This window comes from Alligator mississippiensis, chromosome 2, assembly GCF_030867095.1.
Source record: "Alligator mississippiensis isolate rAllMis1 chromosome 2, rAllMis1, whole genome shotgun sequence".
In the NCBI taxonomy this organism is placed as follows: domain Eukaryota; kingdom Metazoa; phylum Chordata; order Crocodylia; family Alligatoridae; genus Alligator; species Alligator mississippiensis.
The window spans coordinates 237,976,897-237,992,039 of record NC_081825.1 but is presented as its reverse complement, the minus strand read 5'-3'; the positions used below and the strand labels follow the sequence as shown (position 1 = coordinate 237,992,039).

Here is a 15,143-nt window from a genome sequence, read left to right as displayed (position 1 = left end):
GTAATGAAGGTAATGATCTTTCAGAACATTTGTATTTATTTCTCTAAATATATTCAAATGATGACAGCAAAAAAAGAAAACAAAAGGGTGGCAACGGTAAAAGGAGTTAGATATGCTTTTGCTATACACACAGTTGGCTGATTTCTTTTCCCATTAACTTGGCATATTAGAATCAAATTACAAAGTCATTCAATGGGACAAGGTGGAGAAAAGCCTCAAGTTCCAATTTGAAGGCTAGCTGCAAACCATAGCACAAGCAGTGCAGCTGGCAGTCATGCAGCAGCATTATCCAGGACACGTGCATGTCATAAAGCATAAAAAATTGACTTGCATATGAAAAGCACTTTATGTCAGTCATCTCCAGCCCAAACCTATCTTGGGAAAAAGTAAGACCAGCAGAGCATAGCACATGTTGTGTTTTCCCTTTAAACACTTTTGATGAGATCCAGTGCTCATTCATTCAGCGGAGTTCTTTAAAAATGGCAGATTCATGAAAAAAAATTAAGGTCGGTAGTTTTATAATGGTCAACATTTATAGTAGATGACAGCCTGTTTAAATAATTTCTTCACTCTTTCTTAAATTCTACAGTTGTTTTTGCCTGATTCATGAATACATGGTGAGAATGCTCATGGTGAGAGTTTCCTGCATACTTGTCATAGATGAGTAGTCATAGATTTCATAGACATTATGACTGGAAGGGACCTTGAAAGATCATCGATTCCAGCCCCCTGCCCAAGGGGCAGGAAGTTGGCAGGGGTCATAGGATTCCAGCAAGATAAACATCCAGATGTCTCTTGAAGGCGTTCAGAGTAGGTGCTTGAACCACCTCTGGCAGCAGTCTATTCCAAACCTTGGGGGCTCGGACAGTAAAGAAGTTCTTCCTTATGTCCAGCCTGAAACGGTCATGGAGGAGTTTATGACCGTTCAACCTTATCACCACTTGGGGTGCTCTGGTGAACAGACGTTCCCCCAGATCCTGGTAAGCACCCCTAATAAACTTATAGGTGGCCACCCCTGAGCCTGCGCTTTTCCAGGCTGAAGAGTCCCATGGCTCTGTTTCTGTGCTGCTTACAGGTCACTGTTTACGACTGTTAAATTTAAAGTCTGTATGAGCTCTGTGGTTGGAAAGAAACAGAGAAACACTGAAGATGCTGCACCTGGACTTGACATTTGATAGTATCCAATTTCAGACCTACTTCTCCCTCTTTAAAATTAATTTTAGTACTTGGGAAAGGTGGGGGCTTGACAGGCCTAGAACATAAAGTTCTCCATGTAGCCAAACACCAGATGGGCAGGAGCAGGGAATACTTTTCTAACATCATCAGTTCACCTTATTTCAGATCTGCAGCATCCATTTTTGGTTTTAACACATTTCTCCATCTCCATGGCTTGCTTACTTCTTAGTCTCTCTGCTGCAACTGCCAACAAAGGTGTCACTGGTGGAAGTGTTTTTGTGACCTGGACGCATGACCTTTGGACAGAATGCCAACTTACTTTCTGCAAGTCACTGTTGGATAGTAACATATGGTCAGCATAGATCTGGCTGAGATTCACACTATCTATTTATTAAATAACCAGCCACTCCTACATAAAAATTCTAACTTCATGGTCAAGACTCATGACCATATTAGTGTAATATTAGAAAGAACTGAGTTTTAAATCTGAAGCATTTTTATGTTGTACATCTAATGAATAATGCATTAAATCATGTCATGGTCATGAGGAATTCTCCTTATTGTCATGTTAAAGGAAATGCATAGCATGGAAGAACTCCCAAGGCTTGTGCCATTTCAGTTGCTGCAGCATTTCTTTCGTGATATGGATGTGCGGAAAGCCTGCAGAATCAGGTCTCTGTTATTCTGGACATTGTAGTCAGTGAGCTTTAGCAGTTTATCAAAGTCCTCCTTGCAGTAGGTCATATTCAGCAAGTTATAAGGTGAGCAGCAACCAGCAAGAGGCACTGTTCCTTCTGCCAGCTCTGCAGGACTGCGTTCCACCCCTGTAAAAAAGGGAAACCAACTTGATTTGCTCAATGTTGAAAGGAAATGTAGAGTGACATTTTATCATTAAGTAGGCTTGCACATCTATGAAGGTACCAACCTAGAGAAAGTAAATTTTCCTTCTCGTGATATAAAAATGTTTCCATTTTACTCTTTGCTGTTGGAACAGCTGGGCGATTCAATGGCCTATGTGACTGAGGAGTGCACACTGTCAATTCCCATGAATGACAAAAAATTGTGCAGGATTCTCTACACCAGCCATGGAAGAAATTTCTGTTGACCATAGTCCATTCAACACTGGATTTACTTGAGGCAAGAACAAGTGGCAAAAAATATCTGGCATCAACATCAAACATGCAAATAATTCCAAGATGCCAGAATCCCCTCTTCTGAAGATCCAAAGCCTTCAGTGTCCTGCTGTCTATTATCTTGACATCCACATGGGATAGAGTTGATTACAGTGATCAAGGTCCTGCTACTACCTAAATCTGAGTTATTTAAGTAAATAGTATTTACAGATTTATACCTTCACTGCTACAAAATGGGAAATAGCAATGGTCATGACATCCGGTTGCCCCACTGCATACATTGAGCACACTGAATAGAAAGAATGAACTTCAGTTCCAAAAGGTACTGGCTATAGTACCCAAGAAGAGTTTTTCCATTTGGTTGGCAACAGTAATAAGCCAAGTAATAATTCTCTCTTGTTGATATTCAAGCTGCTTACCAGGTACCTTGAACTTCCTGAATGTGTTGTTCACCAGTGGGAAATGGAGAACTATGGGAGTCTTTAGATTTTCTTCATCCATAAACACATAGCACTCTTTCGGATGCCTTTTTTCCTCTTCACTCAGCACAATTTTCGGGAATGGTATTCCCTGCTTTGAGCAGTACTGCCCAGTCCGTTCTACGGTCTATATCACCACAGAAGGGACAACATTAGAAACTCAGCAACAAAAGTAAAGCTAGCCTATCTTGGGAATATAAAAAGGTAAAAGAGATTAATGTATTGAATGAGAAATAAACAGCAAACACATGAGCAGATCCATGATTTTGTAAAGAATAGTGCAGGAGCAATGAACAGAGCTGCTGGGGTGGCTGCACTCCCCCATTCCCAGTCGCCCCCTGCCCCTCATCCACCCCCAGGCTGGTAGACAACATCACAGAGACATCAGCCAGGGATTAAGTTCTTGAAGCAGGTAAAAACCCAGCTCTGCCCCTCAGCACTCCCTCTCTTCTCCTCCATGCTCAGTGGTACCTTCCTTCCCCTTTCATCCCTCCAACACACACTGCCTGCTCCTGTCCCTGGCTGAGCCAGAGGTGGGCAGACAGGGGAAGTAAAAGGGGAAGGGATGTGCTGCTGGGCACAACGGTGAAATGAGGGAGAACCAAGGGGAGGCAGAATACTTGGCTGCTTCAGGCACTTAAATATAGATCTCAGCTGCTGCTCCTTCAGTGTGGTCCAAAACAGGGATAAAACCATGCCGTTGCACCCTCTCAGGATCTGCCCTTGCAAACATATACTCTGTTTAAAACATCTGGTTAAAAGATTTTTTTTTTTTTTATAACAAGAGAGGCATGATTGGAGTTCTCAAGCAAGAAGCATCTGTTAGTAGAAATATTTAAACCAGTTAGAACTGCAGTTGCTAAAAGTGTAAAAAAAACCCCAAAAAACTAGACACTGAAACTCAGCCAAAACTAAAAAAAATTTGGTACAGTTTTATGGACATGATGAAACATTATATGGCTGCCATACACTGTAATTTGATGCCCCTTCACATTACTTATTATTAGGGCTGTCAATTAATCGTTGTTAACATGCGTGATTAACCCAAGAACCAATTAATGCATTACTTTTTAGCATGTTAATCACGGACGTGGTTTTGGAGCCTGCACCTGGGCTCCTCTTTGCCACCGCCACCTCCAGCCCACCCAGCTGGGTAGCGGTGGTAGTACAGAGGAGCTGCAGGGCAGCACAGGCTCTGGGCTGCTGCAGCAGAAGGGACAGTGGAGGGGCCACACAGACAGACAAAGACAGACTAGAGGTGCCCTGATATATCAGTGCCGCATTGGGATGCCACATGCAAATGCGCAGCTGCAGCATGCATGCAGCCAGGAATGCAGCCCAGCGGTGTGTACAGCAGCACCCAGCAGATAAATCTGTGGAGGAGGAAAAGGAAGGAGTGGGGGAAGGAGGGGAGCAGATAAAAGCCCCTATGGTGAGGGAGGGAGTAGGGCAGGGGCAGGGGCTGGAGTGAACAGGACCCTGGGGCCAGGGCAGGTCATGGAACGGAGCCACAGGAAGCTCGTTCAGGTGCATGGGAAGGCAATTCCCCACCAGTGCACGCATGCCCAAATGAGACACGGGAGGCATGTACCCCCCCAGATTTGTGCACAGGGCAGAGGTGGGCTGTCTGCTGCCAACTGGGGCTCTGCACCCTGCTGCCTTTGCCCCAGGAGCCACATGATGCTATGTTATGCATTCTGCCACTGCATGGGCAAGGGACACGCAGCTAGCGTACGGCTCCCAGGGCAAAGGCAGCAAGGTGCAGAGCCCCAGCCTACAGCAGGCAGCCTGCCTCCACCCTGTTCACAAATCCAGGGGGGCACATGCCCCCCCCCCAACCCCCAGAGGTGTGCACAGTAGACAGGAGCCCCCCTCCCCCCCCCCACTCCTAGACAAGCCTCCCATGGCTCAGTCCCATGGTCTGTCCCAGGTCTGGAGTCTCATTCAACCCAGCCCCTGCCCCCGCCCCCGCCCTACTCCCTCTATCACCTTGGGGGCCCCAAGGCCTCTATCTGACTGCAGACTAACACAGCTACTTCTGTTAACTATCTAGTGGTGTTATGAGCTGAACTATTTTGTTTTTTATTTTTATGTAAGCTTACGTAGTTGACTTGTGGGTCTGTTAGAGCCTGCGAGCCATGTTGGCCAGATGACGGTTATAAATGCAAACTTATTCTTACTGGTTTTCTCCTGATGCGACAAAAAGAATTTGTTATTTTTGCCCCAATTTTGAAAAGTCTTTAGGGTTGCAAGCCCATTGAAACGGTCTTGGCTAATTGTTCCCCACATATAACTATGGTTAAAATAAGCCTTACATTTTTATTTTTTCTTATTTACAAACAATATGCTCATGAAGATTAATTCTCTAGTTAAGTTCACTTTCTATTTGTATGTGTGGATTTGTAGAAAGAGCACTGCATTCACAAAGTTAAGAATCTCAGATATATTAAGTCTGTACCTTCAGGACTTAAACTAAAATAAGAGTTATTTTAACTATAACCATATCTTCTATAATAATTTGCTTTGTTTGTGTGTTTGTCATTCTGTCTGTCGTGCTCAAAAAAACATTTGCACTCATCTTTCTGGATTTCTAGTGATTGGTTTCAATTAGTTATGGTGTATCTCTCGGTATCTGAGCAAAAGTTGTCCCTTAACACCCTTACTTTTACCTTAACCCGTTACACCCTTACCAAAGTGAAGCACAGAATAGACGGCAATTGAATGCAGAAAGAATGGCAAGAGTAAGGCAAAATGAAACAAATTAGCAAAGAGGACATTGTAGAAGAGATGCAATGGAAAGGCAAAGGGTTTGCACAGGCAATAGAAGACAGGCTGAAAGAGCAGACAACAATAGATTCACTGAAGAAGAGACAGGCTGAAAGAGCAGACAACAATAGATTCACTGAAGAAGAGATTGAGGAACATAGTTGTGGATTAATGAACGTGGTGTGCCAATTTTCTAACTCTTTAAACTTCCAAGCTGAAAGACCGTCAGATGGTCAATTCCAGAGTTGTTGTCATAAGGGTAAAGTGATTCTGCCTCCAAGAAGACTGTTTCCAGAGTATCTGCAGGATTTGACGACGAATTGGAATAACGAGCATTACCAGAACTTTGAAACAAACATTTGATCGTACAATAGTGCATTGCCTGTTGAGCAAAGATCATTATGACAAGATGTATGATTCATGGACCATGTGCATTGAATCCAAATGCACGGAAAATCATCAATGTCAGAAACATCCAAAGGAATTTAGAGGTGACACTTGGAAACGTTGATGGACACCCGTTGTATAAAGGAAAACCAGGCAGAACAGCTCAAGTTGGTAATGACACAGTGGATTACAGAAATGTGATACTCTGTAACAAGTAACCTATTTATGCCCATCATTTTTGTGGGTTTTTACGCTAGTATATTTTATAAAAAGGATGGTACCTGTGAGGTAAAGACGGTAGATTTAAGAGTAGGGCCATATTTAGCATTTGTCAGTCTTGACAGCTCCTCAATAATTGTAGCCAAGTTAAACAATATGATTAAAAAAATGATGATCTCAAGGAAAGAAAAATTAAATCAAATACCTCAAATGCTGTGCTCAGGGAGTAATCAAATGACAGGATGATGTTCACATTCCTCTCTTTCCTCAAGAGTGGTGGACAACTGGTATTGATGAAATATGCAGCATCTACCAGACATAGGTCATCTTCTGAGGGTGTCAGCTGATTAGGGAACACATCCAGCTGAGAATCTAAAAAGCAGGTAATTCTAGCTATTAGTTTAGAGTTCATCTGGATTATTCTCTTCCAATTTATATATAAAGAGAAGAAATAAGAGCTTTTGTATCTGATTGCCTTGGGAATGCTGCTGTCTCACGGCAGCATCCAACTTATTTTGAAAGAACTGACTAAAGAAAGGAGGTTTTTAAACTCAGTGTTTAATCTTTACTTCCCCCATAATGTTCATCAGCAATAACAAAACTGAGGCTTAAAAAGCCATTCTTGGGGCAGGGGGGAGGAAAGGGGGGGGAAGGGGCAGAACCCTAACTCCTCCCTCAGTCCTTCTTTATAAAAGTGTGGAACAACACAACATTTCTGAAGGTTTTCCTATCTATCCCATGAAAACTCATACCTTTATTCCCCCCAAAGAAGCATTTAGAATCTATTTTCCCAAAGGAGCTGATAGGCTGGTAATTCTTTGTAATGGATTATGACATTAAATCTATTCTAGTGGTTTCACAGAGCTTTGTACAGGCAGTCCTTGGACTTGCAACACAATTGGTTCCTGAAAACCGTGTCTTATGTCAAAATGTTGCAACTCAGAACCAATTTTCTCATAAGAAACAATGTTATAAATGGGGGATTGGTTCCTGAACCAAGACCCAATACCCTATTTTCACCATAAATATCCCAGAATTTTGTACTCGATCAATTATAGATGAGTAATATAGCTACATGAATGTATTTATATTGTAAATAGCAATCATATTGATTTGGAAGGATTTCTTTGAGGTGACTTTGGTAGACTTTTTGAAAGGCTCTTGGTTGGACTTTTTGAAGGGCTCTTGACTGGAGTCTTCTCAGGAGTCTTAGCTGCAGGTTTTTCTGGAGTCTTGTCTGCTTTCTGAAAGAAAGTGTCCAAGGAAGTTTGGACAGATGTTCTCCAGGGAGATGAGCGATGCAGCAAATTGTTCGCCGGCATGGCGTCGCATCTGATCAAGCATTGTAAAGTCGAAACTGACATCATAAAGTTGAAACAGGGTGTCAATTTATAAACATTATAAGTGCAAAATGCTGTAACTTGAAACATTGTAAGTCGAGGACTGCCTCTATTAAGTATCTGATGTTTATATACTTTTTTTTTTTTTTATTCTCCAACCCCTACCAAAAAGCCAAAACCTGCTCAGTGAAGGTTTGTTCAGACATGCCTCAGAGATACCATTTTAAAATGTGCAGAGGCAAAAGTGACTATTGAAAGGGTAATAGCAGGGGTGCTTAACCTCCAGCCTCCAGGCCAGATCCAGCCCATGGAGCCGTGCCATCCAGCCCTCAGGGATCCCAACAGGTCCAAAGATTTGGCAGTGGCAGTAGTTACCACTCAGCCACGGATAAATTTCCAGACCTGTGGGTAGCCCATGGATTGGATAGCATGCTGGATCAGCATCCAGACATGGCCCAGGGCCCCAGCTGGACACCCAGGGCCTGGCTAGAGGTGGTGTAGGGCCTGATACTGTAGCATAGGGCCAAGCAGAGGCAGTGTAGGACCCCAGGTATGCAGCCTCAGGAAAGTGGCATGGGCAGTACGGAGCTGAAAGAAGCAGTGCAGAGCTGTGGAAGGCGGTGTGGGCAGTACAGAACTAAAGAAGGCAGCAGGGAGCTCCAAGTAGGCTGTGAGGGTGGTGCAGAGCCCCAGAGACGGTGTGGGTAGCATAGCCCCAGCGGTGCAGAGCCCCAGGGAGGCGGCATTGGGCCTGATCCTGTGGTGAGGGGTTAAAGGAGATGGCATAAGGCCTAATCCTGGTGCATGGGGTCTGATCCAGCCCAGGGACAGACCCCACATCAGTTATCCAATCCACTGCACTATAAATTTGAGCACATATGAGTAATAACATTTTCCGTGCATTAAAAGTGATCTTTGTAAAACCAAAGATTGCTGGCATCGTCAAGAAAAAGGAACATCTTGGAGAAAGCAACTGCTTTGAGAAAAGGACATAAACACAGATAAAACTGTTTTCTACTTCCCCAAGTTTGGCACCAAAGGCTGGATGGTTATGGAGAAAGCAAAACTGGCTCCAGAACACCAGAATACATTGGCAGCAGAAAGCTCCCTAAAATGATTAGTGTCATAAAAAAAAGGTAAAGAGGAAGAAGAAGAGTAGACAAGTCATTTTAAAATTTTCTTGGAAACCTCTTCAGTTGCCTTTCTTGAGAAGGCAACGCTTGAAAAGTCTGTAATATAACAACCCAGTGTGAGGATGCTGATTGGTTGGGATTACCTTTCCAGATAGAAAATGGGCTCTGTTGATAGTAGTCCTTGTGCAACTGGAGGCCTCTTAGGAAGTTATGGACATGATGGTGTAGGGGACGATCAGTTAGAATATCCTTAATGATCTTAGAGAGCATTCCTGTAGGATTTATCCATGATATCCCCAGGTAGGAGGAGCTCTTAGACAGAGCATGGTCTTCCTCTGCAGAGGGAAAAGAGGTGGTAGTAGGTAGAAAACTCATCAAGGACTGCTTTTGCCACTTCAATAAAATTATTTAATATTTTTAAATGACACTCATTATAAGATCATAAGAATTGTGAAACCAAGGACTCACATTTTGGAAATGCCAGAATTGCTATTAGCTGTGCAATCATCTATATATGATCAAACAAGTCTATCTTTAATTATATTGTTGCATGTTATTTTTCCACAGGACCCCAACCTTACTCAACGCACAAAAGAGGCAGTGCTCTGTGAATGAACAAGTATTCAGCATTTCCTTTTATCCTCAACATTTGAAATATGTCACTGGAGCTCAGAGCTAAACCCTGATCTAGACATAATCATCCTCAGAAGGATTTCTACTATAGTTTCTCCATATTATTTGAGCAACTGATAATGGTTAATTCATTTATATTCCAAAATTACTCTAAAATTAGGTCACAATTGTATTCTTTTTTTTCAGAGAAGGATTTGAGGCAAAGAATGATTTAGATCTAAAGAAGGTCTATCCAATTGGCAGCTTGTGGGTTGCATATGGCCTGCAAGGGGTTAAATTGTGAACCCCCGGGCTCCTGCTTAGCTGCTGCTCTCCCTATCACTCCAGAAGCAACAGCAAAACAGGGGGCTTTGGGCTTCTCCATCCACAGGGCTCTGGGCTCCCCCCCACCCCACCTTCTTTGGCTGCAACTCCCTACCCCTCTCTCAGGGGCAGGGCAATGCAGCACAGAGTTCGGGGAGTGGGAGGTGAGTCCAGGGCCTTGTGGGTACACAGCATGGAAGGGAGTGCAGATGTGTGGTGCTATAGCAGGGATGTCTGCAAAGCTTCGACAGCTGTTTCATTTCAAAGTTGTTTTGATTCTTTTTGAGCTTGAAACAGTGAAATCAAAATGAAACAAAGGGCTTCGAAACAACCTCAAAATGAAATGAGGCTAGTCAAAACATTTCAAATGTTTTGAAACGTTTCAAATTTCAAAGCAGCCAGCCAGGTGGTGGGAGACAGGGGAGAGCACCAAGCTGATCCCAGCGCTGGGGAACTCAGCCGGGCTAGAGGAAGCCCCTCCTGCAGCCCAGCTGAGTTCCCCAGCACTGCCAGCAGCTGGGAACTCAGCCAGGCTGGAGGAGGCACTTCCCCCAGCCGGGCTCAGTTCCCCAGCACTGGGTCCAAGCAGCAAGAGCAGCATCCTGTGATCTGGCCAGCAGGGTGGTGACACGCAGGAGCCAGGAGCAGCCTTCTGTGATCCAGCAGGCAGATCGGGGGCCCACACCTTCAGGGGGGCTGCAGGGCTCTGCTGGACTCCTCCTGGGGGTGCAGGTGGGCCCTTGATCTGCCTGCTGGATCACAGGAGGCTGCTCCTGCCACCTGGGACAGTGCTGGGTGCAGCCCACACTCAGTGCTGGGAAGATTGGTTCTGCCACCTGGGGCCAGTGGCAGCACCAGCCTCCTGTGATCCAGCAGGCAGATCAGGGGCCCGCCCACACCCCCAGGAGGGCTGCGGGGGCTCTGCTGGACTCCTTCCTGGGGTGTGGGCCCCGCCCCCCATCTGCCTGCCAGATCACAGGATGCTGCTCCTGCTCCCCAGCTCCTGCTTGTCAGCAGTCTGAGGTGGCTTCCTAGAAACCCCTGCACCTATCTCCTTGAAACCTGGTGGGCTTTGTGTCCTCAGAAGAGGCTACCATCCTTGCAAGTTTCATTGCAATCAGGCAAGAAATAAGAAAGTTATAGGCTGTTTTGTGTTTCCCCATTATAGCTTACGGGCAAAACGTTGAAACAGCATTAAAACCTAAATCGTTTGATTGAAATGGAACAGAACAGTGCTTTCGAAACTAAACAAAACTTGAAACAAAACACTGTTTCGTTGAAATGGGTGTTGAAGCAGAACGTTGCTGTTTCGCACAGCCCTACTGCACAACACACAGCCCAGCGATCCATAGCTCCATCTAGTGTGGCCCTTACAGTATGCAGCCCTCACTGATGTGCAGCCCCTGCTATTTGGAAGATGGACAGACCTGATCTAAAACATGCACTGATTGGAGAAGATCAATCTGACATGCTTAAAACCGGACATTTTAGAAAATTCAACATTTTGGTGCACTAAAGATTTTCAAAGCCCAGATCTCATTGACTTTAGCTGCATCAAAGAGTCTCCTACATATCTGTAAGTCTGGTCCCAAAGTCACCCAGAAAATGAGAAATACAAAATGAGCACCTAACAACCCTGTGGCAGAGGTATGGAGACACCCCAGTTCCCCAGGACAGCATTTAATTCCTGGAACAAACGAGGCAGATGTTCTAGTAAACAGGATAGCTACCTCCTTTCACTACACAACTTTATTTATAACCAGACTGCGTGCATCTTCTGTCCTGAATGCGGCAAGATCCTACAGAAAAACAGTACATGATCACGTAATTAAAATCTGTATTGTAAAGCGTACACACAAAAGGACTGAATGAAAATTGGGCAGGCTAGGGACAGAAGTTACACATAAGCTGGTTTAACTGATCAGAAATTGGTTTAAACCTGTAACAGAACAGAAGTTCAGTGCACATAAACCAGTTTCAAAATGGCCACAACTGGTTTAAGATAAACCTGGTTGAATGTAGTATCAGACTTAACTGATTTGTGTCAAACTGGTTTATGGAATTTGTGTCTCAGACCCCTTCCTCGCTCAAGTTAAATCAGTCGCCCAGCATGCTTTGCTGGGCTGGGCTAGGCTGTCTGCTCCAGAAAGCAGAGCTGGCCCCACTCCTGTCCTCCCTAACCAGAGCTCTGGTTGGCTGAGAAGGAGGTGGAGACTGCAGGCACAGCAGCATCTGCCTGGCTTCCCCCTGCCCCTTGCCCCATCACTGCTCAAGCAGGATCCCTACCCTCCCTCCCTTCTCCCACAGCATGGACCCCAGCAGCTCAGGCCCTAGCCAGCATCTGGTCACAGTCATGCCACCCCCATGCTAGCTAATGCTGAGAGGTGTCTATTCATAGATTCAATAATTGTAAGGCTGGACAATACCTCAGAAGATCATCGGGTCCAGCCCCCTGCATCAGGCAAGAAAGACAACTGGGGTCAGGTGACCCCAGCAAGGTGACTGTCCAGTCTCCTTTTGAAGATTTTCTGGGTAGGTGACTGCACCACCTCTGGATAGAGCTTATTCTACAGTCTGGACACCCTAACTGTGAAGAAAATTTTCCTAATATTGAGCCTGAAACGATCTTTCAGGAGTTTGTGGCCATTACTCCTAGTTTTAAGGGTGCCCTGGTGAACAGTTGTTCTCTGAACCCTTGATGTACTCTCCTGATGTCACGGGAAGCTACTACCAAGTCTCCTCTCAGCCTTCTCTTTTTCGGATTGAAGAGTCCCAGGTCCCTCAGCCTATCCTTGTATGGCTTGTCATGCAAATCTCTGATCATACGGGTGGCCCTTCTCTGGACTCTCTCAAGCTTTACCACATGCTTGTTAAATGTCCTATGTGTGTGTGTGTCTCCAATTTCACTACAACAAAAGCAGACAGAACAGTGTTCACTTAGGGCTTTTTGGAGCTAATCAACAGGTCAGCTGGTAATATCCCTCTGTCCTTCCTTAAAAATACTTTCCAAAAAGTTGTGTAAGAAGAGCTTAAACTAATGAGAGAGGGTTTGTTTTCTTGATGGGCTGATAATCTTTGTGTTCTGATGAGCTCCATGCTGGCTGCTGGCTTGCTGAGAGGTGTGAAAAATGACCTGGTTTGCAATGAATGCAGTGCCTGTCAGCTGCAGAGAGTATGAAGAAGCAGGGAGAGGGAAACTGAAAATCTCAGTGTCAACAGCCAAACGTAGTCCACACAAGCAGTCCTCTCTCCCCCCACCCTCCCCCCCCCCCCCGCCCTTTGCCTCAGAGTGCTAGCTAGGGGCCAGGGTCTGGCAACATACCTGCCCCTTGAGAAGCAAGTGTGGGGGAAAAACCTGGTGAAGGCTGCTTCCCCCTCCCCCTCCAGGCACACCATGGCTAGGGACAATGCAGGCCAGGGTGGGGGTTTAAACCCCACCCTAATCCTAGTGTCCTGCTGAAGTCTGGCCAATCCCCCCCACCCCAGTTCAGCACCATGGAAGGGAAAGGAGAGCTCACTCTAGCGCCCCCGGCTTCTACCTGAGCAACTGCAGTCATTTCCTGAATCAGAAGTGAATGTATATCCATTTGCAAATTGGTTCAATCTCTGTAGGTTAGACTAACCTGCAAAGACTGAATCAATTCAGGCTCGGACTTTTTGAATGTCTGTCCCTAGCCACAACCTTAAATCTAGTATTTCTTAACTTTTGAGTACTTGCTCTCAACTTTTGAGAGCTCAATAGTCTTTGAACATAGTTTTATTTTAATGTAATTGTCTATTTTTAAAAAAGAAATCCCTAAAAAAAACCCCAAATTCCATCATGTTGAATTGTACTGACCCCCATTTCAGTCAGCATCATCAGCATTCTAACATTTAGAACCACAGCACAGACTTCTGCTACATGAATTAATAGAGTATCTGGTATTATACTCTGTGTGGACAAGTTACTAGAAGGAAGATGAGGTACACACACTGCCAGCGCATTTTGCAATGGTTTTCTGACAAAAAATGTATGCACAGACTCAGGACTTCTTGGGTACAGTTTCTGTTACTGTTAGAAAATCTATTTCAGTGCTTGTAGCCTATCTACTCCACCCTAAATACTGTTCTACTCCCCATTTGTTCTTACCCTCAACCTAATCTTGGTACCTAACACTTCCCCTCAGTTACTAACAAACACCCTTCCTGCCCTAGCTGCTGCCTCTACCCAGCTCCTGACACCCCCCCCCAGGCACTTTTCTCTTTATTCCCCTACTACCTAGTTTCCAGAACATGTTCAAATATTCTTTTTTCTCTTTTGAGTCATCTTTTATTATGAATTATTTTAGCTGCCTCTGTGTATATGTGTTGAAACTTCGACCATCTCATCTGAGCATATCACTATTTATTTCAGAGAAGGTCCTTGCATGATGTGGATAGCTTTCAGTAACCTCAAAACATCTTGGAGATTTAATTCCTTTCATTCCTTTTCCTTATTTGAAATGTGGACTGACAAGTAACAGACAGAAGTTACTATAAGAAACTTACCAATATTTTTTATTTTGGCTTGGACATGTTGCTGCCAAAATTTATCTGAAATACCAAAGGCATTCCAGATATCAAGCAGATTCACAGCAAAGATGTTACTCCATAAGCCTGCAAGACCAAACACATCAAAGAAATATCAGTGGCAGTTCATGCAAGATTTAATCTTTTAGCCTGCACAAGTTGCACTTGCAAATTAGATATGAGCCAATGTGCAATTGCCTAATGACATATAAAGCAAGATGCAGATCTGGGAACACTGAGTTGGTTTTGAAGACAGGGCCAGATATGTAAAGAAGAGTCCATGGTCAGATGCCAAAGTTACATGCAGAGTATGAGTATGAACAGACACTCTGAGCCTGCCATGTGTGTTGCAGATACATTTACTATTTTTATGCTGCTCCATATTTAGCAGGCTCCATAAATATATCTTGAACTTCTTTCATTGCATGTACATATTTGCTAATTCACAGAATATAAGGGAAGAGACAAAAATATTCATTAAACATGATTTACCTGAGAGTCCTGCCACACTTTCAAATTAAAGCTGGCCAGTCTAACTTTACACGTGTACCCATCTAAATTTATTAAACAATTAACCAGGTAATTGACTAATATATATAACATGAGGTAGGGGCCTATTTCTATTGACCTCCTAATGCCCATTCATCAGCACTACAATCATACTGAAGAATTTTTCTTCTCAAAGCCATTGGACCATATTTACTCAAGTACCACACATACCTTTTTTGCAAAAAATAGCCACTCAAAATTGGGGCACGTGCTTTAACTGGGGAAGCAGACTTTCTGCTCAAAATAAAAGCACTCAGCTTTGACTCATGCTCCAACTTTGATTTCTGTTTCCAGCAGCAGTGGCTCTTGAATTCAGGTAGCTGAGTCAATTGACTTAGTGGTTCATTGTTCTCCATTCCACAGGTGGTAACAATAGTCTCGTCCTTTGGAAATGTTCTTGTGTTATAGCTAACCTGGTTATCTTTCTATTTCAAACTTTAAGACTTTTTTTAGCTCTTTTCAATGTTTTAAATTACA

The 15,143-nt window shown here is 44.1% G+C and overlaps 1 protein-coding gene across 1 annotated transcript in view; it reads right to left on the bottom strand.

Annotated features, from left to right (window-relative positions):
- The window catches only part of PLA2G4D (phospholipase A2 group IVD), a 47,506-nt gene continuing 32,363 nt past the window's right edge, over positions 1 to 15,143 (bottom strand). Inside the window, exons 16-20 of the mRNA XM_019496470.2 lie at positions 14,097 to 14,204; positions 8,777 to 8,968; positions 6,366 to 6,532; positions 2,729 to 2,915; positions 1 to 2,000 (exon numbers count right to left, since the gene is read on the bottom strand). Coding sequence (XP_019352015.1) covers positions 1,792 to 2,000; positions 2,729 to 2,915; positions 6,366 to 6,532; positions 8,777 to 8,968; positions 14,097 to 14,204 — 863 coding nt within the window. The 3' untranslated portion in view covers positions 1 to 1,791. The remainder of the gene's footprint in view (positions 2,001 to 2,728; positions 2,916 to 6,365; positions 6,533 to 8,776; positions 8,969 to 14,096; positions 14,205 to 15,143) is intronic.